Here is a 27,435-nt window from a genome sequence, read left to right on the forward strand (position 1 = left end):
GTTTTTAGAGTGTTTTTGTGTGTGTGTTTTGTGGTGGGGAGAGGGGGGGGGGATCCTCTGTATTATTTTAATGCCACCCCACTCTCCTTGTTGTAAAACACCCAACAAATTAGTTTAGATTTAATTAGCCGCAGTGATGTCGTCACTGATGAACAATGCATATTATTGCAAACACATGTACTGAAGTGAACACAGTTCATTTTTCCAGACAACATGCCAGGTCAGGATGGGGGTTGAGAGAAATGTTATTTAGTTTTAGATTCCTAGTATTCCCAGCTCCGGAAAAGTTTGCTTTCTTTCTAAGGTACCTACAGGATCCCACAGCTCTGGAGGGAGCTTTCTGGTGGCTTGTTGTCATGTCTACATCTCTGATTTGTCTGTGTGGTTACCTGTTGCATTGTGACTGATCTCAGATTTTGTTACTGTTTTTGGATGAACCCATTGGGAACCTCAACACCCTTGTTTATCCCATGCATCCCAGGAGGGGTTAACAGAGCTGAGTGTTTTTGGGGTGACGTCGTCTTCAAGAACCCCCCCTCTCCAGTGGAAGCATTAGTAGATGTTGTCACTCTGCTTAAAGTCTTGTATGGTTGGAATTGTGAAACCGGAGATCCAGACAAACTGAGCATGCCAAGGCAAAGACTCTGAGACCTGCAGGCTGAGTTCACGGAATAGTCTGTAAACTCAGGAATTGAGAAATGTCTCTCTCGCTGTGGACCAGAATAGGGCTTCTGTCTCTGCATCTTCTGCACATCTTTGCCTATCCCAAAGGACCAAGTAAGTTACAGTTCAAGGGAGATTTAATCTGCTTTCTCTGTATCATGGGCATTGTTTAACCCTTTAAGGATTGATGGTTCTCTTTCTAATTATTACAATCTTACAGACCATGCTCAGACATGTGTTTAATGATAACTGGGCTGCCTAGAGCGGCTGAGGGTAAATAAACAGGACATTCCATGCCGGCGTATGGCGTGCACAGGGCTGACTGTGATCACTACACAGAATGACACTAGCCCTTAAAGAGACACTCAAAGCACCAAATCCACTGCATCTTAATAAAGTGGTTTTGGTGGCTATATAGTTGTATAAACTGCTGTCTCACTGTCCTACCATTGTTGTACCACACTATTAAAACTGCCAAATTGCTCTTTTTACTTTGCTCTCACCCTTATTTTTCTAAACTCTCCCCAACTCCATTCACCTACTTCACACTGCACTCTTAATTCTCCTGCTCTCTCCATCTTTTCCAAATTTCTTTCTGAACCTCCATGTTTTTCCTGCCTATTTCTAGTGCTGTCCACCCATCCCAGTCTTTCTCACCACTCATTGTTTTTTGCCTTTTGTGGCCAGATGACAATGTTTGCATTCGTCATTGAGGCTGCCTCAAGTGGCTGTCAATCATATAACCAATCTGTCAATCAGACAGCCCAGCATGATGATGTCACATGTCGACAATTCTTCACATAGAGAAGCATTGCACTCAATGCTTCTCCATGAGAAGACTCCGAATGGCTGAGTACGGCAAATGCCAAGCTTGCATCTGTCATTAGTCAGGATGATCTCAAAAGAGAGACCAGACTGACACTGGATTAAAGGTGAGTTTAACTTATTTCATTTCACTTTAATAGGGTGGTACAACACTCTAAACAAGCTGGTGAACATTCTAACATTATTAATACATTTATTTATAACATTTAAAGTGGTACTGTACCTTATGGGGCCTTTACATTTTTCAATATCAGGGGTGGGGGGAATAGTAAGAGAAATAGTTAGTATTCCATTACCGAATTCCATTACAAGCTAAACTCTGTCCATTGCAAGATTATGCGCTACATTGTCTCATCCGCTTCTTCTAATTCCAAGGAAGCTCCAGTGGCAGTGCAGAGTCTTTCCTAAGGATTCCGTTTATGTTGAAAATGCACATGTGACAGTAACACTTTCAGATGAAGGTACAGCCCTTTTTGTTTTAGGATTTAAATTCCCACAATCCTTTGCCAGCCTTAAAGGGGCACGCTAAGCATCATACAGCTCGTTGGCCGAGGACTGTATCTCAGCTTTTCATTGGTGTCCAGAGTTGTGTGAAGAAATGGGGTCTCCATGTCTTTAGCCAAGTCTCAACCGAGGTTAATGTTGGAAGAAGCCATGGGAACAATGCCTACTTTAGTGGTTATATAGCTGTATATACTGCTGTCTCACTGTCCTACTAGTGTTGTTCCATGCTATCAAAACTATCAGATTGCTCTCACCATTATTATTCTTAAGCTCTCCCCACCTCCATTCACCTACTGTCCACTGCACTCTTAATTCTACTTTTTGATCTCTCCATCTTTTCCCCCAAAAAATTCTGAACCTCCAGGTTTTTGCTGCCTTCTTCTATTCCATGTTCTATCACACATTGCCAAACGCCCATTGTTCTTTCGCCTTCAAATTGGTTTTCCCCCTCTTTTGTTCCATTGCTCCCTTTGCATTCCTCCTCAGTGGGTTGGTCAGGGGGTATATTTGTATATCAACAATTTACCCATGCTGATGTACACTGTCCAAGTGGCAATCCCTTAAGTGTGTCTAGAATCCCTGCTGTAGAGTAGAGTGTACACCGTACAAGGAGTATGGGGGTGCTTTATAAATTATAACTTGGAATAATTAGAGTAATATTTACTCATAGATCTCCGGTCCCTTACTGCCATTAGAGAGCCCATGGAATATGTTCTGATGACCAATACTGTTTTTTTTTTCTGCGCAGAGTACACAGTTATCAATGAGAATTGCCCTGGAGCGGAATGGAATATAATGTGTCGTGATTGCTGTGAATATGACCAAATAGAGTGTGTGTGTCCAGGCACCAACAAGAAGGTGGGCTACACTATCCCATGCTGCCGAAACGAGGACAACGAGTGTGACTCATGCCTCATTCATCCAGGTACCTATCCAATCAGAGAGATAACAGAGTGTGAAGGCTACATTTCCCACGAGAAAGAATAGACACATTCTTATGGAGACAATTTATATGGAATATTGCAGAACAGAAATGGGATGTGGCTTTATTGATACATAGCTTTTGTGCAGGATCTGCCGATTTTACACTCACGTTACCCAGAAATACTTTGTTTCAATTGATACGTTAGTTGTTGTTTTCTTTTTATTTAAATTTTTTTATAGTATGGGAAAACCTCAGTCTGATGTTAGACAATTAATAAGATGTTAAAAAAAGGAATGGGCAAAGGTTAATAGCTTGCTCTATGATATGTTGCCTACTTGGGGGAAATTATAACTCACACCATAGTTCATATGTACTAAAACAGGGAACCTTTACATAGTTCAGTACGTTTCCTATCGCAACAGAGAATACATTTTAATATTAGTAGTATGTTGATTTGTAGTTTTTAAGGAATTGATACAGTTGATATATTGTTTAAAATCTGCTCGCCAAAAGAACTAGGAGGGTTCAAATGAATGGAGACATTCATTAGATAAAAAAACAGAACGATAAACTAAAAGAGAGTCAGTCATATAGAGAAAAACGAACATCAGAAGAGCTGGGCTTTTCTGTAACTACTTGATACACCGGCTCCAACTGCTGGTTAGTCATTGTGTGTGTGTATATATATATGTGTAAACTTATAAAGTCTACAAACAAAAGTCAGTTATAGTTTACAGGCTTAGGATGCGGACTTAATAGAATTTGTTGGTGATAGGAAAAGTTTATTTTTGCCAAAGCTAACCAACAGATCAGATGTCAGAACCTGATGGCTTTTGGGTTATCTTTTTTTTCAGCCAGATGTAAAGTTCTAAATCTTAATTTTTGGTCAATGATTTGCAACATTGTATCCTGCCTATGTGTTTATTGTGAATATATGTAGATGATTGGAGCTGGCCTACGTTAATTCTCCAGGAACCTATAAGAAACGATATATAGAAACATTTGGAGAGAAAAATGGGGAACAAAAAAGGAAGACGACTAATAGCAGAATTTAGGATTGATGATGAAAGGTTGTTTCAGACAGCCATTGTCTATAGTTTTATTCCAAAATGTCAGATGGTCATTAGGTTACAGAGCTCTCCACTCCCTGTGCTGCTGGGGATTCACCATATGTTTTTTCTTCCATTTGTATTGTCCTCTTGGGAATTAATTATTGGGGCCAAGAAAAAGAAAAATAATACTATTCTACCATAAAATGAGCAAACTCCCAAGAATCCTCTTTTAATTTCAGGTCCTTCCGATAATAGTTACAAAACAAAACCTGTCCAACTTTAAGAGGTCCACTGACGATTTTATTTGGCAAAGGAGACAGCACAGTATAGCCTTAGGGATACAATAAAGGCCCTGAGCTAGGGACGACCATGGCTTTCTCATCTCTGCAACTAGTATCTGGCAGCACAGTTGCCACACATTCTTCACCCGATGCCAGAAGAGTCGCTCTTCATGGGGGCGGAGTTGGCGGACCTTCCGCAATTCTACATATGGGTGCCGAGGTCAGATAGAGCCATACTTTGCACTTAAAGCCCAGCCATACTCAATTCCATACATATAGGTATTGTCATATCCACCAAACTATCATGGACCACCACTCCTTCTCCTTTGATAACATACCCACAAAACAGGGCTTTAGCCCTTGGAATGTGAACAAGGGGGTTATGGGGATAGAGAACAGTGGATCCCAGAGATATCTGCATTTATGTTCGAGGGGTTGCGGACAGAGAGAGTCTTACCTCCACATGTGGTGGACCTGAGGTCAGTGTGATTCTGAGATCTGATCAAAGAACTAACCATTAGAATACTCCAGAGGCCAATAGAAATTGAGCCATGGTCCTTCCTGCTCTCCAAATCAATAGAAGGTATGCGTATGCCTACACATACTCACAAGCTATTCAGTAAGCTAACATTGTTGGCCAGATGGTCCTTAGCCCAGCACTGGAGGAGAGAGGGAACACCATTGGTCAGCCTAGTAATGGAATAAAAAAATCAATGATGCATATTTATTGGATAAGTTCACCTCCCAGGTTAGGAGGAGAATCAGATGCCCTTAAGCATTTGGTCGTGGAGCATGGTAGTCCTGTGAAAGGGACTCACTGTAGTAGTCACCTCCACCCCTTCCACTCCCCTTCCCTTCCCTAACCATCCTTCGATTTAAAATGTTTCATTTATTTTTGGGATTCGTATGTATGTACGTTGTGGTGAGTATAAAACCCTGTTATCAAACTGCGAAAGAGACTTTGAAATGGATTCTAGACTAATTAAACGGATCAAATGTACTATTGTAATACTTGCGTGTTGATCTGTGATTTTACTACTGCAACCAAGATAAAGATTTTAAAAAAACAAAAAAGTTTATCCTTTTGATTTACATAAATATAATTTTACATTTCTATTGAATAGGTTAGGAGGAAGTTGTAGAGACACTGGATCCATCTCACATGCATTCAATGGTCATATCATATCCAGAGAGATGTCTTTTTCCAACAAGCTAATAAACAATGTAATTTTTCCATCCTAGGCTGCACTATATTTGAAAATTGCAAGACATGTCAAAATGGCTCTTGGGGTGGGACTCTGGATGACTTCTATATAAAGGGAAGTTACTGCTCACAATGCAGGATTGGCTGGTACGGAGGAGACTGTATGAGTAAGTATACATCACTGGAAGTTGCTTATTATCTAAATAATGCAGCATTGTAATCTGACTGCCAAAATATGCAAATAATGTTTGCCAACTCAGCTATTTAGCTTAAATGGTTCAATTTGGTTTGTATGTCGCAATGTATGAAATACAGATTAGCGGACAGGGGAACAAAAACAAAAATACAGTTTTACATTTTACAAGGCAACTTAAAGGAGCGCTATAGTGGCAGGAAAACAAACTCATTTTCCAGGCACTATAGGGTTATTAGGTCCCCTCCTCCCTCAGGGCCACCCTCCTGCTGGGCTGAAGGGGTTAAAACCCCTTCAGCCACTTACCTTAATCCAGCGCCGGGCTCCCTCAGCGCTGGTGACCTCTCCTCCCCCTGCCGACGTCAGCTCCGCTGCAAGAGCCGCAAGCGCATTCAAACCGCCCATAGGAAAGCATTACTCAATGCTTTCCAATGGACGTCAGCGTCATCTCAGTGTGATTTTCACATTGAGAATTGCGGAAGTGCCTCTAGTGGCTGTCAGTTAGACAGCCACGAGAGGCTGGATTAACCCTCAATAAAAACATAGCAGTTTCTCTGAAACTGCTAAGTTTTGAGGTGCAGGGTTTAAACAAGGGGGACCTGGCACCCAGACCACTTCATTGAGCTAAGTGGTCTGGGTGCCTATAGTGGTCCTTTAAGTTAAAATCACCTACCTCAGCAAACAAATATGGGGATTTGGCCACATTGTGTTATGCCCACCATTATAATAAAGAAACCACAGAGCAACGCAGGGAGGAGTGGGCCTTGACAGAGCCAGGAGTAGGCAGGTGAAGTTTAGGTCAAGGGGCTGTCCTATGGTAATGCAGGGGGAGGAGGGTAGAGGGGAAGTTAAATAGCGGCCATTTTAGGTAATGGCCATTTTAACTTGAGCCCTACTTACCTGTAAATTGTCCCTCCCACCCACCCTATGAGTAGGAGGTAGTTCCCGTTTGGTCACAGTGGCGGGAAAAGGTCTTGGTTAAACAGGAAGTTTGGTGGGTTAGGAAATTGGTAGGCCAAGGTCTAGGCCGGAGTAGGCCAGAGTTAAAAGTGTGGAGGTAGGTTCGAGCCCATCGGTGGCTACGAACCAAGGGGTGTAGGGGTATCTAGGTACACCCCTGCAGTTAGACAAATAGAGGTGGGGCCGTGATTTAAATGTTATGTATTATTGGTTATGTTAATGTTTGTTCTTTGGTAGGGTCATTGTCGGGGGTATGGTACGGAATGGAACGAAAAGGAGTACTGTTGACAATGACCCTAAATTGTTAATTTATATATTTATATTAATTAATAAATCTGTGGACTTTATGCTCCAACAGAACTTATGGGTGTCTGAGTGTTTTTAAAGTTAATGGTTGGCACGTGCCGAATAACGACTGTGCAATAATGTCAAGTACCCCAATACAGCATATATTTGAGGAGAATCTCTGGAAGCAGTTTAAGCAGTAAGTATTGCAATAAGCGTTTATCTCCCATGTTAGAATTAGAGTAGGACCCACCGATATTGGGGTACTTTAGTGTAGTAGTGGGCTTAACACAATATGACCATACAGTGTAACTGAACCCCCATATTTGTTTTAAATAGCCTTGCAAAATTGAAAACTGTGTTTTTCTGTGTCCGCTGTTCCTTATCTGTATTTTGTATGCATGTTGATCTCTATATCCCACCATAAAGATCTCTTATTTCCAAGGGCTGACTGAGTGTAATGAGAGCTGTATTGATTTTCGCTTTCTTTTCTATAGTTTGCATATTATTTTATTGTTATTATTATTATATTATTTATAAACCTCCAACAAATTCTGTAGCGCTGTACAATGGATATATCACAGGGTGGGAATCAAAGCTCCAAATTCATCTCTCAGCTTCCTTTGTTCCCGCAACAGACACACTGCCTTCAGGCTCTTACTAAACTGGCCAATTAATTAGTTTTATTCCACCATGTTCGCAAAGCAGAAGGAGTTTTTAATTGCTGTACATTCTAACTCCTAATTAGACGTGATCAGGCATTTGGTTTCCCTGGATTCGTGATGTACTGGCGTGGGATGAGAAGCGTTGAGATTTGCGCTGCCTGTGTTGGCGGCCTCGTCAGCACCTTGGCAAGCCTCTGACCATTAAAGACATGGATTGCAGCCGATTTACAGAATGATAAAAGAACAATTGTTTTTCAAGCCCTTAATAGTCATAACACGGCAAGCGCAATAGTAGCCGAGTGTCTTTAAGGTCAAGTAGTATTTCTAATGCAATCCAACTGGTATTGAATGAAAGGCTCCGATCTTTGTTTCTGTATGAGAGTAGCATTTTTTTTTTTTTTAAAGCCACTTTTATTTCTACCGTGACTTTTTGATGTGTTAACCCCTTCACCATCAAGTTCTTTTCATAGCTTGGTAGGCTAGAGATTAAAGACAAAAACACTGGTGCCTTCGCAGGGTTTTCAATTGCATCGTGTGCTGACGCTTAGTATCAACCAAGTGCATAGAGGATGCTAACAAGTGACAAATGTGTCATTTAACCAATTACGTGCAAAATAATCATTGCAGTGTGTGTTCCTTTTAGGTAAATCGAAAACAAGCATTTCAGATATTGAGCATATGTGTAACAGTTATGTTATTGATTTTGCTGTTATATTGTAGATACAGTGCTCATTTTCCTTTTAATTGGACTAACTGATTTATGGGGTATAGTTAATTATCGTTGCTGGCGAATGTCAGTTCAGGAGATGTTTGTGGTATTCATTCTGTTCATGTGCTAATACTTATTTTAAATCATTTTGGGATACTGGTTATTTGTTAGAGAAGTGCTCTCAGTCAGTGTTCAAGTCCTTCTCTAAATCAAAATATCTTACAGCTTAGTAAATGTGTTGATGTGTCACACAACGTACTTTAAATAAAACTACTGTATACAGTTATTTATTCATGGGTAACTAAAAATATATCATACATTTTGTGTTTTATATTTTCTTTATTTGTTCATCCTTCACATAAATATTGGAGGACAAATGTTTTACATATTATATGGTATGCCTTGCAGTATTTCAGGTAAGGTTTTAAAGGGATACTGTAGGCACTGTATCGGTTTCATTTCATTAAACTGGTCATATTGTCTGGAGTCTCCTGGTAACATCATTTCATTCACCATTAAACAGTTTTTAATGTTTTTGTGTTTTAATGCAAAATGAGAGTCCCCAGCAGCCATCCCCTCTGTGCTGCTTTGGCTAATGAGGAAGTATTAGCTTGAGCAGCAATGAGCAGTTGTGATTGGCTGAGAGTGTCAGCTGACTGCTTTTAGCCTATCAGAGCTCCAAATGAGGGTATGAATGGGTATTACATGTTGACAACAAGGAAGTGTGTAATCTCTGCCTTAGCCACACCTCCAGAAGGGGCTGGACTGTGGGTGGCCAGGTACGCTCATTTAGTGTTAAACTGCTCTAAAGTGGTTTAACACTGAATGGAGGGACAGTGCCAGGGGAATCCAGGCACTATAACCAATTCAAATAGATGAAATGGTTATAGTGACTACAGCGTCCTTTTAAATATCATACCATCAGATTCCTTATAAATAACCAAAATACTACTTTCAGTTATTGATAAGGAATCTGATGGTATGATGTTTTTTTGTCAAAGCATGTTTATAAAAATGCCACCAAAACATAAAATAAATAGTTATTTGTGAGCACAATAACCATATACATTAAATACAGTTATCCTTTGCATCTGTATTACAGGCTGATGTTGCAGACGCACTCAATCCCTGCAGTGTATTCGGTGTGCTTAGAACACCACCTTCCTTCACCAACATCACTATATACTACAATGCAGCCATGATGGCTGACCTACCAAAACTGCTGTAGAGTATGGGAGAAGGGAGCATGGGTGCCATTTACAATCCTCATGCAAAAGATGCAGAGGGACAGAACAGAATCCTAACAGAGAATATTGTGACAGGAATAGGAAAGAGGAGGCTAATGTGCTCAGTTACTTAAAAATAATAGTTTAACGTTAACCAATGTATACTGGTGGTTGGGAGGGAAGACGTCTACTCTAACAATTTTCTATTTATTAAATTCTACTGATACATTCCCTTCCGTTCATGCTGGCAAAATATCATGGATGTTGTAATTCTGCAAAAAGTTGGGGATCCTGCTCTATGTTATACTCCACCATGTACGTATCAAACTTCACTAAAATTGTAGTGGATACACAGCATAACTAGCCAATAGATGAGGTCAAGTTTTCTAGAAGGAGTTAGTATGGGTTTAATTGAGTTTGAAGATAACGTCATCCCGGTAGACAACATCTGGTGGATGTCAGAATTATGGGAACAAGACAGTCTCGCCTTTTGAGATGAGCAAAATGCTAGGAATGTTGTTTGTACATTGACTCATCTATACAATTGAAAAATGGCATGTTCTAACTAATCCTGTTTACCCAAAAGACTCAATATTTTGCAGACTGCTGAAACAAAGAAAATTGTTTCGATACATGTAGCTGATATCAGACTTGAGAGACAATGGTTAATATTAATGCAGCACTGTCATGGCCGCATCTGTTTTATTAACCCCTCCCCCTATCTCTAAATTTTCTTGTCCCCTTAGTCACCCACATATATCTCTAGGTCCCCCATATCACTTTTTTTTTTACCTCTTTATACCTATTTCCGGATCTATGTCTGAAACGTCGCCATTTTAGTGTTGCCTTGTGAAGGCATTGCGGCACACATCATCTGCCCACACTGACTGAAGCGGTGAAATTCCCGCACATGGCCAGTTGCAGACTTGGGTATTTGCTATTGTTCGAAATTCGGAAGGGATTTTCTGCTATTCAGTCATTCGTCAGAAGTGTGCTCCCCACCATTTCATAAATACAACCCATGACCCTTAATCTATTAGGGTCTGTATGAGCTCCCCCCCTCCCCCCCCCCCCCCCCCCCATATCAGCATGTGCTGTGAGTAGGGGCATGCATGCTAAACAGTGAGCAGACAGTGGCACCCCCCAAATCAAATAAAAGAGGACCTGACACAGACCCCCCATGCCCGAATGGTGGGGCACCTATTATAATAATTAACAATAATTAATAACCTAACACTAGGTCCCTTATAATAATTAATCCAGCCCTTCCAGCAACCACCTATTAGCACCGACGGGGGCACTAATTGAGAGGGGGGTCCCTTACCAGCTGGCTTTTTTGGACCGGTGGGGAGATCAAAGGCAGTTTGTTAATGTAGCGGGAGGGAGGTAGGACCCGAGAGCCTGCTGGATAGGAGGAGGACCCGGGAGGCTGTGATCCTCCCGCGAGCATGCAGGTCGACAGCGCTGTGCTCGCGGGAAGAGTGAAGTCAGTGCATGCGAAACCACTGGACCACCAGGGCTTGCAGTGTTATGTCCCCTCTCCTTCCAGGACAGAGGTAAGGGGGGGGGGGAGTGCATAATGTTTTTTTAAGTAAAAAATAAAAATAGAGATTTTCTCCCTGATCCCCCCACCACAATATAGACCCCTGACGCACACTACACTCCCTCACACAAACACACTGCACCCCTCACACACACACAAAACTCCCACACACACACCATCAATACCAGCTAACATCACACCAAAGAGAAGCAGTTCCAGCCATCACATTAGAGTGAGATTATTAAAGGGACACTGTAGGCACCCAGACCACTTCAGCTCATTGAAGTGGTCTGGGTGTTGTGTCACTTTTGAACCTAGTGCTGCAATGTTTACATTGCAGCTCTAAGTCTGTCCTTAGTGGCTGTTTACCAGATAGGAAAGCATTGATTCGGCGCTTGGATAAGGTAAACAAATAAATAGTTTTTAACCCTTTATTTACTAGGGAGGGGGGGAGGCAGAGGGATCGGTAGTGCCAGGAATACAGCTTTGTATTCCTGGCACTACAGTATACCTTTAAATGTTTGACCAAATACGGCAGGCTAATTTTTAAGTTGATTATTTTGTATGGCCCGCGAATGATGTTTTAAATATCCAAATGGCCCTTGGCTGATAAAAGGTTCCCCACCCCTGCCTTAACCCCTAAAATTTCATGCACTAACCATTAACCCATAAAACACGATAATACTCTAACCCTTAACCCTTAAAATAACCCTTAGTACATTATCCACTACCCTAACACTAACCCTTAACACCTACACTACCATAATGCACTACTCCTTAACCCCTTTACTACACTAACTCTTACACTATCACCTTCCATTAACCCCACAAGTACCCTAATACTTGCATTAGCACTAGCCCATACTTTTAACACTAACCCTAGCTTCAACCCAAACACTAACCTCAACCTTTACTTTAACCCAAGCACACTGACCCTAACCTAAAACAAACCTTGCATTATAAAATCTACATACCATCGCAGCGTGTTATTAATATTATTATTATTTATATAGCGCCATCAGACTCAGTAGCGCTGTACAATGGGATTATGGGAAAATGAAGCAATTTCAGGATTCCGGAGACATTTTTAACCCCTCAACCTTCTGTTTTGTGGTTTAGGGATGTCTCCAGAAACCCTGAATGGCGTTATTTTCCCATAATGCAGGCTCTGCCGTCATATCATCTCTCTCTCTCTTTATATTTATAGATAAACCACACAAATGTGGAGGAAAGAAATCTGACTAAACAGATCATGCTTCGTGTTAAAAGGCTGCATAATTATTTACACAACACCCAACAGCAAATTGATCCAATGACTTATTACAATTTGCAATTAATAAATAATTCAGAACACTAAGCAAACATAGGCCAAGTCATGTATGTTGCATGCTGGGAGACTGCACAGGGGACATTAAACACACAGGGCTTCTTTATCGCAAGGGGGCGATAAGTGAACATGCCTGAAAGCCCAGCTCTCTGCTTCTGTTATTTATAGTAAACCCTCTGTGATCTGCACAGTTAACCTCTTCCTCCCCTCCCCTACGGGATTAAGAAAGAAATAGAACAGTATCCTCTGCCACTATAATGTTGTAAATGTTTCCATGACAACAGCCTCCCCCCACCACCAAAAAAAAAAAAAAAAATCATCTCAGTTTAATGAGGATATGAGCAGTAGGGGATGGATACAATGTAGGGATTCTTTATCTTTTAGGAGCCGTAAAAAAAAATCGTAATGACTGTCACTTTAAAGGGATTCAGACTAATGCTTCCTTGGTAAATGTTTCGTTTCTATTTATCTTTGCTACATTTCTCGTAATACAGAGTAACAGGCTCAGGTTTTCTGTCTCGATTTAAGAATAAATTGGAGGATATAAAACATGTTGCTTCTAACGCGGGCATTTCGGTGTGCGATCACAGAGCCATGAAAGGCGGACAGCTGTTAAGTCCGGTTGTTCGTTAAATCGGGGAAGGGTGACCTTTGACACCCAGGACGTTGCGTTGTATTTGATGAGAGACTCAGACAGCCGCATGATAAACATTGTCTGCAGCCGCTGGAGATCCAGAGAGCAGTTACATTGTACGGCGCTCTGGTATATGTTGGTGATTTAGTAAAATATTTCATTATAATTACAATTATTTCTATAGCCCCAGCAGTCCGCAGCACTGTACAATAGGTAGACAAGATAAACATTTAATTCTAAGAAAACACTTATGACATATGAGAACAGTAGGTATAAAAGGACTTGCCCAAACGAGGTGATGACTGATACATTTGTGAAAAGTAATAGTTTAGGATACACAGTCCAAAACTCCGGCACAGATATAATTGTGCTGTAAGTATTTACAGGGACTTGATGGACATTGTCAATCATCTAAAGACTGCCACAGATCCTGTCTGAGCACCAACACTGTAATTAACTCAAGGATGCAAGTGGTATATCAGGCATATTGCAAGCAGAACTGTCAGAGCTGGTATTCCCAGTGAAAAAGGTACTAACATGGAGCCTGGAAGAATGACAAAAAAGTAGTATGGTCCCCCAGTCACGAGCCAACTGAGGGCAGCTGGAATTAAATACAGATGGATGTCACCTGGATTCCTCACGATTTCACACAATTGGACTGTACACACAATCTCTACCATTGCAGACTCTCCTTGGAGCCTGGGTCCTGACGACTCCTCAACCCGACATTGCTGGACCATCAAGCACACATTATTGGGACCCATCACAGATTGTCCCTTTGACCCATGCAGTCCGATCAACTTGATGCAGCTAGATGCTATGGGCTATAGAGATAATATGCAGTGCGAGTTTTCAAGTTTAGTTAGTGGTTTACTTTAATGTTGTTCCTAAGTGCCTTCCACATCTTAAATTGCCCGCAACACATGTGACCTCCTAGGAGGTGTCCTAATATATTGCTCCTTATTACTCACAGGATCTTTGCTGATAAGGGTCTAGCCCTTTCTGGTAGGTGTCTAACTCCATACACCTACTCCCCTCCTCCCCCATTACCACCCCATGGTAAGGTGTTTGCCAGCAGACAGCCTAGATTTCCTCTAATTGACACTACTGTAACTGATACTCCTTGTTTTCCACAACTAAGACTGTTACGATTGACTATCAGGTTGTTCTCTCTACACGGTTGTGTCAGCTTACATATTGTTAATGCTTGTTGTCCTATCTTCCATACATGCCATTATGTCTCATGGCATCTTTTGTCACATACTGCATATTTATAAGTGTAACATGACTAATATATGACAAGCATTGATTTAAAAATATTTTTTTTTGTAAAAATTGTCAAACAGATATCTTTCACCAATTATGTCTACATCTGGACAGGTTTATGTTTGGAGAAAGCCAGAGGTTGTCCTCAACCAAAACTATATCTTGCCAGCTGTTAAACAAGGTGAGGAATACACAGCAGAACACATGACCCACTCATGGAGTGCACTAGATCTGATTATTGCTCTTCAGGGTTGTACAGTGTTTCTAAAGTTCAAGCACGTATCCCAAAATCCAGAATGGTAATGCTCCCATCCACAATCACTGATCTCCACAGGATTAAACCTCTGTGAGATGTTCTAGAGCAGAGCATATAGTAGATTTCCTTCGTCTGTCAAAGAAGTGGAGTTTTCCATCTTGAAGAATGATTCCGTATCTCGCTGACGTTCTCAGGTCTGCATTCCAAAAAGACTGTAGTTGTATCACAGCAGATGTTGGTTTCATTCCTCATTACTATAGTCCAGGAACTGTTAGATGGTCTTGGTATTTTGTCTATATACTTTACGTCCCAGTAACTATACACTGTGTGCAGAATTATTAGGCAAATGAGTATTTTGACCACATCATCCTCTTTATGCATGTTGTCTTACTCCAAGCTGTATAGGCTCGAAAGCCTACTACCAATTAAGCATATTAGGTGATGTGCATCTCTGTAATGAGAAGGGGTGTGGTCTAATGACATCAACACCCTATATCAGGTGTGCATAATTATTAGGCAACTTCCTTTCCTTTGGCAAAATGGGTCAAAAGAAGGACTTGACAGGCTCAGAAAAGTCAAAAATAGTGAGATATCTTGCAGAGGGATGCAGCACTCTTAAAATTGCAAAGCTTCTGAAGCGTGATCATCGAACAATCAAGCGTTTCATTCAAAATAGTCAACAGGGTCGCAAGAAGCGTGTGGAGAAACCAAGGCGCAAAATAACTGCCCATGAACTGAGAAAAGTCAAGCGTGCAGCTGCCAAGATGCCACTTGCCACCAGTTTGGCCATATTTCAGAGCTGCAACATCACTGGAGTGCACGAAAGCACAAGGTGTGCAATACTCAGAGACATGGCCAAGGTAAGAAAGGCTGAAAGACGACCACCACTGAACAAGACACACAAGCTGAAACGTCAAGACTGGGCCAAGAAATATCTCAAGACTGATTTTTCTAAGGTTTTATGGACTGATGAAATGAGAGTGAGTCTTGATGGGCCAGATGGATGGATTGGTAAAGGGCAGAGAGCTCCAGTCCGACTCAGACGCCAGCAAGGTGGAGGTGGAGTACTGGTTTGGGCTGGTATCATCAAAGATGAGCTTGTGGGGCCTTTTCGGGTTGAGGATGGAGTCAAGCTCAACTCCCAGTTTCTGGAAGACACCTTCTTCAAGCAGTGGTACAGGAAGAAGTCTGCATCCTTCAAGAAAAACATGATTTTCATGCAGGACAATGCTCCATCACACGCGTCCAAGTACTCCACAGCGTGGCTGGCAAGAAAGGGTATAAAAGAAGAAAATCTAATGACATGGCCTCCTTGTTCACCTGATCTGAACCCCATTGAGAACCTGTGGTCCATCATCAAATGTGAGATTTACAAGGAGGGAAAACAGTACACCTCTCTGAACAGTGTCTGGCAGGCTGTGGTTGCTGTTGCACGCAATGTTGATGGTGAACAGATCAAAACACTGACAGAATCCATGGATGGCAGGCTTTTGAGTGTCCTTGCAAAGAAAGGTGGCTATATTGGTCACTGATTTGTTTTTGTTATGTTTTTGAATGTCAGAAATGTATATTTGTGAATGTTGAGATGTTATATTGGTTTCACTGGTAAAAATAAATAATTGAAATGGGTATATATTTGTTTTTTGTTAAGTTGCCTAATAATTATGCACAGTAATAGTCACCTGCACACACAGATATCCCACTAAAATAGCTATAACTAAAAACAAACTAAAAACTACTTCCAAAAATATTCAGCTTTGATATTAATTAGTTTTTGGGGTTCATTGAAAACATGGTTGTTGTTCAATAATAAAATTAATCCTCAAAAATACAACTTGCCTAATAATTCTGCACTCCCTGTAGATCATTAATCTGTAAAGAACTTGAATGTCAAAATACACAAAATATTCCTGTAAGGGACTCTCCATTTTGAGATGCACTCTGTTCATCTACAGTTTTAGAAAACCCAGAAGTAAATTAACCAGTTTCACTAGTAATGAGAAAGTATTTTAGATATGCAGACTGCTGTTTTTTTTTGTTTTTTTTGATAGAACAATTCTTCTTCCAAACGTGCTGGTTCATACTTTGGTCGATGACAGGTGCTGCACATTTTCGATTTATTTTGGCTTTAAAGATCGTATAAAGCATTCACTGCTGTTTTCAATTAGACTGTGCATCGTGTTAGGTCAGGCTGCCGAATGGCCAAATGTCTTTTCACTTTCATTACACAAATTCGATTCCCCTTACTATTAAACAGAGAAGTAATACGACAAAAAGGTGCGGTTTCAGTCTGGAGAACGGGGGATTGTTAAATTTGAAAGAAAATAGAGCTTTACAACATAAAATATTGTAATATTCCAGTGAAAAGGTAAAGGATATCTCCCTAAGGGATTAAAAAATGTTTGGGATGAAATCAGTCTGAGATTTTATTATAACCGGATATAGGCCAACTGGTTCATATCTTTGCTAGGCTTCTTACACTAGAGACTTAAACTGACCAGCCACAGACAAGTGTAGTGAATAACATTGATTATATCGTTACAATGGCACCTGTCAAGAGGTGGGGTATATTATTACCGTATTTACTCAAATTTAATGCGCCATCACTTCTAATGCACACCCTTAATTTTTGAAACCTGGAAACTGAATGTTTTTGCTGGCGATTGTAATGCGCATTTAGACGAGAAGATACAACTGTACAACATTGTGTGAAAATGTTTATTGCCATATACCATAGTAACATTGATGGTAAGTCTATTTCTTTGTAAGCATTCTTTCAGGAACAAAATATGCCTGCGTGAATTCGCTTTAATTAAATTTGCCTGTGTGAATTCACTAGTTTTAATTCGCCTGTGTGAATTGGTCAGTTTTAATTCGCCTGTGTGAATTGGTCAGTTTTAATTCGCCTGTGTGAATTGGTCAGTTTTAATTCGCCTGTGTGAATTGGTCAGTTTTAATTCGCCTGTGTGAATTGGTCAGTTTTAATTCGCCTGTGTGAATTGGCCAGTTTTAATTCACCTGTGTGAATTGGTCAGTTTTAATTCGCCTGTGTGAATTGGTCAGTTTTAATTCGCCTGTGTGAATTGGTCAGTTTTAATTCGCCTGTGTGAATTGGTCAGTTTTAATTCGCCTGTGTGAATTGGTCAGTTTTAATTCGCCTGTGTGAATTGGTCAGTTTTAATTCCCCTGTGTGAATTGGTCAGTTTTAATTCGCCTGTGTGAATTGGTCAGTTTTAATTCGCCTGTGTGAATTGGTCAGTTTTAATTCGCCTGTGTGAATTCGCCAGAAAATTTGGTCCAAACACACAGAAATGCTACTGCAGCTCGAATTGCTAAAAAAAATGGAACACTCCACTGCCTAAATACAAAATAAATAAAAATGACTGTTTTGTGGATATATCCCAAATTAAAGCATGCCTGCATATAATAATGCATTTTTTCATTAGGGATTTATCTGAAACAACTTTTAAAACCTGCCTTTCTCTTCTAACCCCGCCCAGACTTTCTATGGCTGTCCAATCACGGACTTCCCAATGCAGCTCAATGAGACGTCTTTGTAAGGCAGGTGCTCTGGGCTATTGCTGCCTCTTGAGAATCGGTTTTCTGCTTATAAGTCAGTGGTGTGTGACCAGATTAATTTATAAAAGTGTAAATTCTATTGAAATAAAATCTATTGAAGAAAAAAATAGGACACACTCATCACACATAAAGTACTTCAGCATGCTGGCCATGATAGAAAGGTGTCAGAACACACAGTGCATTGCAGTTTGCTGCGTATGGGGCAGTGTAGTCACAGACCAGTTAGACTGCCCATGATGACCCCTGTCCAATGCCAAAAGCGTCTTCAATGTGGATGTGAGCGTCAGAACTGGACCATGGAGCAATGGACAAAGATTGCCTGGTTCCGATGAATCACATTTTTTTTGTCCAGGTGGATTGCTGAGTGAGTATGCGTGGCTTACCTGGGGAAGAAAGCAGGCCAGCGGAGGCATTGTTATGCTCTGGGCAATGTTCTGCTGGGAAATCTTGGGTCCTGGCATTCATGTGGATTTTACTAAAACTTTCCACCTATGTAGAGATTCTTACAGACCCCTTCATGGCAATAGTGTTGCCTGATGGCCATAACCACCTTCAGCAGGATAATGCACCCTGCCACACTGCAACAATTGTACAGGAAGAATTTGAGGAACATGATAAAAAGTTCAAGGTGTTGGATTGGCCTCCAAATTTGCCAGATAACAATCCAATGGGTCATCAGTGGGATGTGCTAGAACTATATAATATAATATGTGCTATAAAATCTGATCCTTGGAGGTCCCACCTCGCAACTTGCAGGAGATAAAGTATCTGATGCAAATGTCTTTGTGCCAGATACCACAGGACACATTCAGAGGTCTTGTGGAGTCCATTCCTTGACAAATCAGAGCACTTTTGGCAGCACAAGGGGGGCCTTCACAATATTAGGCAGGTGGTTATAATCACAATACCCAAATCAGGACAGCCAAGCCAAAATGTCTGTCTGTCCATCCATGTGTCCACAAAATTGTATTTTTGAATGAATCTTTTAATTCATCCATCCATCTTCATGTCTGTCTATCAATCACTTTCCCTTTCTGTCTGTCTAACCATCAGCCTTTTTTGCCCATCTGTCCATCCATCTAAATATCTGCTTTTCAGTTTGTCTGTCCATCTATTTAGCTGCCTTTCTGTCTCTCTGTTTATTAATTAATCCAAACTGTGGGAGCATGAAGACGATATTATGGTTTATGAATATATTGTTACACTTCTCCTGCCAGACGCTGTAATTGCACCTTTTATAAGCTGTTTGCCCAGAGTGTTCTGGCAGACTCAATGTTAACTTTCTAAAGCTGAAGCATTGTGACACAAGCCCGAGTAACACAGGGACATAAAAGCCCGCAGCCGACTAATTCAGTAATTGTACAAACCGCACTCTCTCTCTCTCTCTCTCTCACCGTCACAGCCTCAAGTTTAATTAGATTTATTTTAGATGTGATTAGCCCAAGGAGACAAACTTCAACAGCCATCGCGCAGATCTAGGGACAACGAGTTGTAGTGAAGGATGATTGGAGCTTAAACAGAACTTTACAATGTACAGCTACAACCCCCATAATGCTTTGTAAAGTATTGTACGTTTTGGACACCCCTGATCACTGAAACATGTTCCCTACCATTTATTTTTTGTTATGTCTCCCTAGGGTGCGGTGAGGTCATACAGGCGGCTCGTGGAGAGATTATAATGGAAAGTTATCCGTTCAATGCGCACTGTGAATGGAGCATACAAGTTACATCTGGATACACTGTGGAACTCAGGTACAGAAATCACTCACTGTTATAACATTCATCTATGGTGCAATGGTTCCCAAACCAGTCCTCACGACCTACTAGAAGTCCAGGTTTTGTCAGTATCTCCACTGGAATAAAGAAGGGGAAATACATAAATGCTGGATTGTTGGTGGGCTATGAGAACTGGTTTAGGAACCACTGCTATGGCGGGATTTAATATAATTGACAGTCTATGCCAAAATAGACATGATGTAAAAATTATTAACTCAAACATGTTACAGATTTTTTTTCTAAACTTTTTTTTTGCCATTTGGTTTTCAACTCACGGGAACTCGCTGTTTAATGAATAAGCTTTAGAATTTTGCAGCAAAATTAGACCAAATATAAGGCTTTATTTACAAAACTGGGAACTGTGGCAAAAACAACGGGTGGGAGAAATTGCTGAGTTTCACAAAATTGGAGCCTAAAATGTTTAATTCCTTGGTCAGTTTCAGCCATTTCCCGGTTCCGCGAATAACTAGACTTAAATATTAGTTTCCGGCCAAAATGCAATTCGGCTGATTTTTGGACAATCGCGTGTTCGTCCGAATTCCCAAATTCAGAGGTGAAATAGGTCTGAATTATGAACTAACTGATACACACAATGTGTCAATATTCTGAATTCTGAGCGTAGTTTCAAAAAGACAAATGATTGATGGAAAAAAGGATGATTGATCTAGGGGACAGTCTCTAAATGTTAATTTTATACACAGATCAAGTGAGAAGTGGGCAAGAGGGGAAAAAGGAGAGCAGTTAAAAATATATATATTTATATAGTATGTATTTAATAAATCTCTATTTATATATCATGTATTTAATAAATATATATTTATATATTTTTTTGTTTGTTTGTTTGTTTTAATGCTCCTCCTGCTTTATTTCTATTGGTTACTTTTTCTAACTTGGTCTTCAAACCTAAAGGTGGGAAAATGCATCTATCAGTGTACTGCAAACTGGATACACGATATTCCATAATGTATTTATTTTGCAGCACACTTATTGGATGGATGTTGGTTCGGGAACTGATTCAGTTCCCGAACCAACATCCGTCCAAAATTCGAGTGCGCCAAAAATGTTTTTATCTTTAGAAAACTATATTCAGCTGGGCTGGTATTTTCAGTCTATGAATAGCCCTTATTGTGTTATTAGGACAATATATATAACATATTGGAGGAAAGACGAGACGGGGGGGATATGATAGAAACGTTTAAATACATAAAGGGAATCAACACAGTAAAGGAGGAGACCATATTTAAAAAAAGAAAAACTACCACAACATTAGAGGGGCAAAGGTTTAAAATTAATATCAGGAAGTATTACTTTACTGAAAGGGTAGTGGATGCATGGAATAGCCTTCCAGCTGAAGTGGTAGAGGTTAACACAGTAAAGGAGTTTAAGCATGCATGGGATAGGCTATCCTAGCTATAAGATAAGGCCAGGGACTAATGAATGTATTTAGAAAACTGGGCAGACTAGATGGGCCAAATGGTTCTATCTGCCGTCACATTCTATGTTTCTAGCATACTGCTTACTGCTATACAGATGGCTGTTCATTAGATAGAATATTTGCAGGAATCAACCAGGGCATTAGAATATCAGATTAAAACAGCCAACATACAAATATTCTCCAGTTAAGCTATTTTGATCTAAAATTTGAATTTCCCTGTTAGGTTCCAGACAATTTCTGGTTTATTGAATTTAATACACTTAAAGGAAAACTGTCATTCCTTACCTGGCCCTCTGCTACCCCACTGCAATATCATTAAAGGGTGGGACAGTTCTGTCCACCCTTGCTGTTCCCCCATTCTGTGCTCATTTGCCCGGTTTGAAGACACTTCCAGCATGACGTCATCTGAACGGAATGCCGTCACGTCACTCTGCTCCTAAACTGCCTAACCAGGACTAGTGCTGGCTAGGGAGTTACCCTAGTAACCACAGCATTTGCACCATGGTTTCTATGGGTGGAGAGCAGAGGGTCCTCATGTAGGTCTCTTCTGCTCTCCCTGTCTCTCAATCCCTCCGCATTGAATGTCTGCCAAGGAATTGAGAGACAGAAGGGAGAAAATACTATTTTCTTCAAATCTATACATTTGCCAGCAAAACAGCTAGCACGGTGTATAAAAGGAATTGTAAACTCTTTTAAAGTTAAAGTTATATTTTTCCCATGGCAGGTTACCTTTAAAAGAAAATAGTCAAATAAAAAAAAGTGCACACTAGCTATAGGTGTCATGGAGTAACACTTCCGGGTTCGGCACTCTGCGGTGAGGAGCCGGACCCCGCCCCCCTCTGACACAGCTCTGACGGTATTTAGGGAGACTGGGCCAGAGAGAGGGTGCTTGGTGATTGATTGTGTGAGCTAACGTGTGAGCTGCCTCCGCGAGACCGCGGGCTCCACAGGCTCAGCTACTGGGAGCTACTTCCACCAGACTTACCTCTCCACAAGCTCAGACAAGCCGTTCCAGCCTTTGAGCAAATGCAAGGATTGCTGCATGCCATAAAGGATTACTGGAGAACGGATACTTTGCTACTTTACAAGTGGACCATATCTCTGAACTATTGGAGGACTACCCATATTAACCTTAAGTATATCTTTCAGCTATTTGTCTGCAATATCATTTATTAATGAACTAATGCTTGCTTACTCAAATCTTCATTGCTACAAGTTACTAATCTCATGAAGGACAACTCCCATCATGCTTATTCACTATAAACTGTTTCTTACTTTGCAAATACATTCAGTGCTTCAATCTACTAATCTCATGAAGGACAACTCCCATCATGCTTATTCACTATGAACTGTTTCTTGCTTTGCAAATACATTCAGTGCTTCAAGTTACTAATCTCATGAAGGACAACTCCCATCATGCTTTTTCACTATGAACTGTTCTTGCTTTGCAAATATTCTTAGCTAATTGATTATTGTTCCTATTGAAGATTATTCTCATGAACTAATGTTATTTAATGGATCTCTGAAGAAATACTTAATAATGAACTTTGTGTTGTTGATTACTTGCACCTCTTCTTATTGGATTATTGCCTAAATGCAATTCATTTAAGTTTAACACTTATTAAAACTTTGGTTGAATCAAGTTACCAGTGATTCTCTCTTTTCTTAAAGCTACAGTATTGATACTTAAGGATTCTCCATTTCTTCACTATTGTAATTAGGGAGATTACAAGCTGCAGTTGAGTTCCAATCCAAATCACCCCTAGTAGCGTAACAATAGGTGATTTTCAATGTTTTACTGGTGGGATTCCCCCTTAAAGTCGTGGAAACAACGTAAAACAAATAAAATGTATTGGGTTCTAGATTCCAGTTAACAATACAATCCCACCCAATGGGATAGGTGCTTTTTAAAGTGGTTCTGTCACTTCTTAATATTTCATATTGATAGAATATTTATAAAATTCCGATCCTGCCTGACTGCGATGGAATTTCACTGAAATCCCAACACAATCCAAAGATACCATATGACAAAGCAGAGACTGTGGGATACAGGCATCGATGGGTCACTGCGGCCACTGGACTGTAACCGGAGATGTCACCATCAGGGGGCCTTTGGAAAATATTTAAAGACCCCCAAAAGTGACAGATCTGATTTAACATTTGAGCAAAGCATGAAAGTCTGTGAGTAACAAACATATGAAATTGCATACTCTACGGGATGTTTACATATAGTCACACAGGAAAACATGTTAAAAATAAGACTCAAATTTATCAAGTTCCATCTTTCCTCTGTCTCTGTTCATGCCTGTGATCTGACAAAAAAATGATTTGCAGCTGGGCGGCAGAAAAAAGAAAAGAAAATGTTCTTAACACAATAGTTTAGATTTATCTGGCTATGAAGATACCACCTACACTAAAGGGTTAATTGACTAAACTCCGATTGGTAGAGAATTGATAACCGAATGGCAACATTTTAGGCAGAAATAGGTGATCTTGAAAATTCTTCAACTCAACTACAGTCACAGCTTGGCATATTTTAGAATAAATGTTGCCGTTCGGATTTCAAATTGCTGCAATTTGGCGTTTAATGACTATACCCTGACTATCGTGCTTTGCCGAAAATATTTCCACACCTTATTAATAAAACAACCTCTCTAGGCAGACAATTCTATGTTTCATTTGTTATACTCACAATCCCTTACCTCTGCTGCTTAAGTTACCATTATATATACTTTGATATTATTTTGTAGACCTTTTGTAGCTCTTGGCAGCAAGAGTTTCTGACACTTACACCGATGAGCATGTATGAGATGTAATCAAGATTCGCTCCCTACTCATTTCACCTTCATCTATCAAATCCCAGCTATAGCATTTCCATTTACCCTGAATACACAGCGGTAGGTTTTATTACCTAGAATGCCAAGATGGGGGTTTAATAAACTAATACAGAAGCATATTAACCTTTTTTGATTAACTCACTGATGCGAGAAAATTGGCAATAATTGAATTTTGATATTAACATTGTAAGAACAAGATGTAGAACCGCAACCTCAAAGATGCTTGACCATTCGAAAGACAGGCAAAACAGTGCAGCTACAAAAGCAGACAAACAAACAAACAAAAAAAGAAAACATAATAAAAAAAGAGATAAAATGCAATAACAAATAATCACTCTCTGCCACTAAATATATATAAATTCTCATTGAATTCTCCCTTTCGTAAATAACCCTGTATATCACAGATATAAATATGTTATTCTCCTAGACATTTAAAGAGTACAACTAGCAAAGCATTGGAGGGGAGAGCACTTTGCTGGCATGCTGCTGGGCTTGCTATCCTGACGTGACTCTTTAATAGTCATTATTAAAATCACAAGCCTCAATTTATATGATTGTTTTCATAAGCTTTGGAATTAAATTTCAGAAAGAAGACCTTCCCTGCTTGTTCTATTTTCTGATCACACCTCACACAATTAGCAGCCGTAATAAACGGAAAAACCCACTTAATAACATCTCCGTAACGATAGTAAATTATGTTCTATTATGTTTCAAAGTCCCTGTTTAATATAGATTGTTATTATTAAGATCACAATAATTATCAATTTCCTCGCAGATGTGAGTGAATCAAAAGGTTTATATGCTTCTTTATTTACTTAAATTAGACCCCCATCTCGGCATTCTAGGTAATAAAACCTCCTGCTGTGTGTTCAGGGTAGATGGAAATGCTATAGCTGGGATTTGATAGATAAAGGTGAAATGAGTAGGGAGTAAATCCATATTACATCTCACACATGCTCATCAGTGTAAGTGTCAGAAACTCTAGCTGCCAAGGACCACAAAAAAATATCCATTTATTATCTCTGCAGGGAGATATTATGACTCATGTTTTTTTAAATTCTTCATTTAGTTTCATAATGTCAATAAATCAAAACAGCGTACAATTGAACACACCCCATTTGTGATGTCAAAATCATTTTTTATTAATCTAATCAGTTACAATGGCATAGAAAACTCTAACAACAAATTGAAAAACATATACATAGCCACGGCAATGGTATTTATTAGATAGCACCAGCAACGTACACATGTAAACTGGATATATTTACCCTAGAAACCCTTCTCTTGCCCTACACATCGGTCGCTACTTTTAGCAGCAAGTAGTGGCTGTTCGACTTGTGCCAGTTTCACAAGTAGTGATAAGACGTTACCAACACCTGGTGTTAGACAACCAAATCGCTAACAGCTCCCGTATTTCTCTACAGGAAGAACCCAGCCATTGGTTGCAACCTTGTCGCTACGTTTACCGGCTGGCACTAAGCTTCCAAATTGTAACTAACTGAATAATTTTACTGCTGGTAAAGTAATAATTTAACAACAGATTGCACACAGATGCACTGGACTATCTAAAACTGTTGCTAGTTATACCCAGAAATGTATTACACTGGAGCTGTGCGTTTACGCTATGTTCTGCTATCGCCTGCCAGACTAGTAAACCTCATGGATCTTCTAAAACAAATACATTAATAAGGTGCAGTTGGGGGAAGATGCGCTTTTTTCCACGAACTGCGTATAGTGCATTATTTCACTATTATAGGCAAAAAAAATTTTTTACTTTACCTACAATTTTTCAACTCACAGCAACCCACTGATTACTGAATAGACCCCTACATATGCTTTCTTTGACAAACTTAAGGACAACTTTGGATTATATCCAAACCATAAAAAACATTTTTTGGACCCATATGGAATAGATTTGCCTTTTTAGAGTGTGTTTTTAGCACTGCGGTGAGCGTTGTGCAATACATTGTATAAATAGTTTATGTTACATCACAGAGCCACGGTAATACTTGCTCTGTTGCTATGATTGACCTGCCGTAATGAAAGGGTTTATTTGTCCCCGCAGTGAGTCGTGATTCATTATAAGGACGGAACCTTATTAGTGAACTTACCTTGACTACCTCGTGCTGTTATTAATTAAATATCTCCTAAGCAGATTTGTACTGCATTAATAATGGCAGCTATGAATAATGAAATGTCCCTCTTCCCCTGGTGAATCATTCCTTAGGATATAGCACATACAGATCAGATTAATAACATCGGAGTGAGACTCTGAGAGAAGTGAAATGAAACATTACGGTTAATGAAAGACCTCTGTGCGTCTCTGAATCCCAGTTTTATTAAAACGCCGAATGTTAACTTTGGTTCATTCACACGTATCTGCTTTTCGTGTTCAAAAGAAACGTAAATCCTTGTAAAATAAGTCTTTTTTCAATATAAATGCCCTTTACGTTTAATCTTAGCGACAATTTAAAAATAACTAATTGATGACTTACAGAGAGATATCAATCATTTGTAGAATTTTTTTTAATAACAATTGTAGAATGAATTATCATATTTTCGAATCCCATAATGCGCAGCGTAATTAACACAGTGCATTATGGGGACTTTATGTTATACATGCTCAGAGTGGTGAAGATTAATAAGATTTACACTTACAAAAAACTGTTGTTATTTACAGCTACTGACGTTAATATATTGCCACTGCAAAATGGATTTGCTCAGAGAGGGACATTAGGGGAGAAGAGAATGGCAGTGTGTTTGCATTCTCAGCTCCTCTCCCAGCATATCACCAGAGGTAATGGGGTTGAATTAAGAACAGCAGCTGAGATACTCCACTGCCAAAATAATAAATGAAAAAAAATTTATAAATACGTTTTTTGGTAGTTATACTACCAATGAAAACATGCATGCATTTAATTATGTATTTTATCATTGGGGGAATATCTAAAAACCACTTGCAAACGGTGCAGATTTCTCGTCTACAGCCTTTGCAAGCCTTCCTCTTCCAACCCTGCCCTGCCTTTCTGTGGCTGTCTAATCACAGACTCCCAATGCAGCTCAATGAGAAGTCTTTGCAATGTAGGTGCTCTAAACAACTGCTGACCTTGAGTTTAGCTCCACCAAACCAGGAAGTAACTGAACTGGTTTTTCTTATTGACAGGCAGGGGGGTGTAACGAGGTCAATTTATTAAAAGTTACCATCTCTATTGAAATTTACACTTTATGTACAATTAAAAAAAGGATACACCATTCACAGATAAAGGACTTGCTGGGACATATATACCCTT

The 27,435-nt window shown here is 39.9% G+C and overlaps 1 protein-coding gene across 1 annotated transcript in view; it reads left to right on the plus strand.

Moving 5' to 3' along the window:
- The first annotated feature begins 238 nt into the window (after window positions 1-238).
- The window catches only part of PAMR1 (peptidase domain containing associated with muscle regeneration 1), a 62,637-nt gene continuing 35,440 nt past the window's right edge, over window positions 239-27,435 (plus strand). Inside the window, exons 1-4 of the mRNA XM_063437890.1 lie at window positions 239-777; window positions 2,741-2,917; window positions 5,493-5,621; window positions 19,735-19,849. Of these exons, the coding sequence (XP_063293960.1) occupies window positions 699-777; window positions 2,741-2,917; window positions 5,493-5,621; window positions 19,735-19,849 (500 nt within the window). The 5' untranslated portion in view covers window positions 239-698. The remainder of the gene's footprint in view (window positions 778-2,740; window positions 2,918-5,492; window positions 5,622-19,734; window positions 19,850-27,435) is intronic.

This window comes from Pelobates fuscus, chromosome 12 (genome assembly GCF_036172605.1).
Source record: "Pelobates fuscus isolate aPelFus1 chromosome 12, aPelFus1.pri, whole genome shotgun sequence".
NCBI classification, from domain to species: Eukaryota; Metazoa; Chordata; class Amphibia; order Anura; family Pelobatidae; genus Pelobates; species Pelobates fuscus.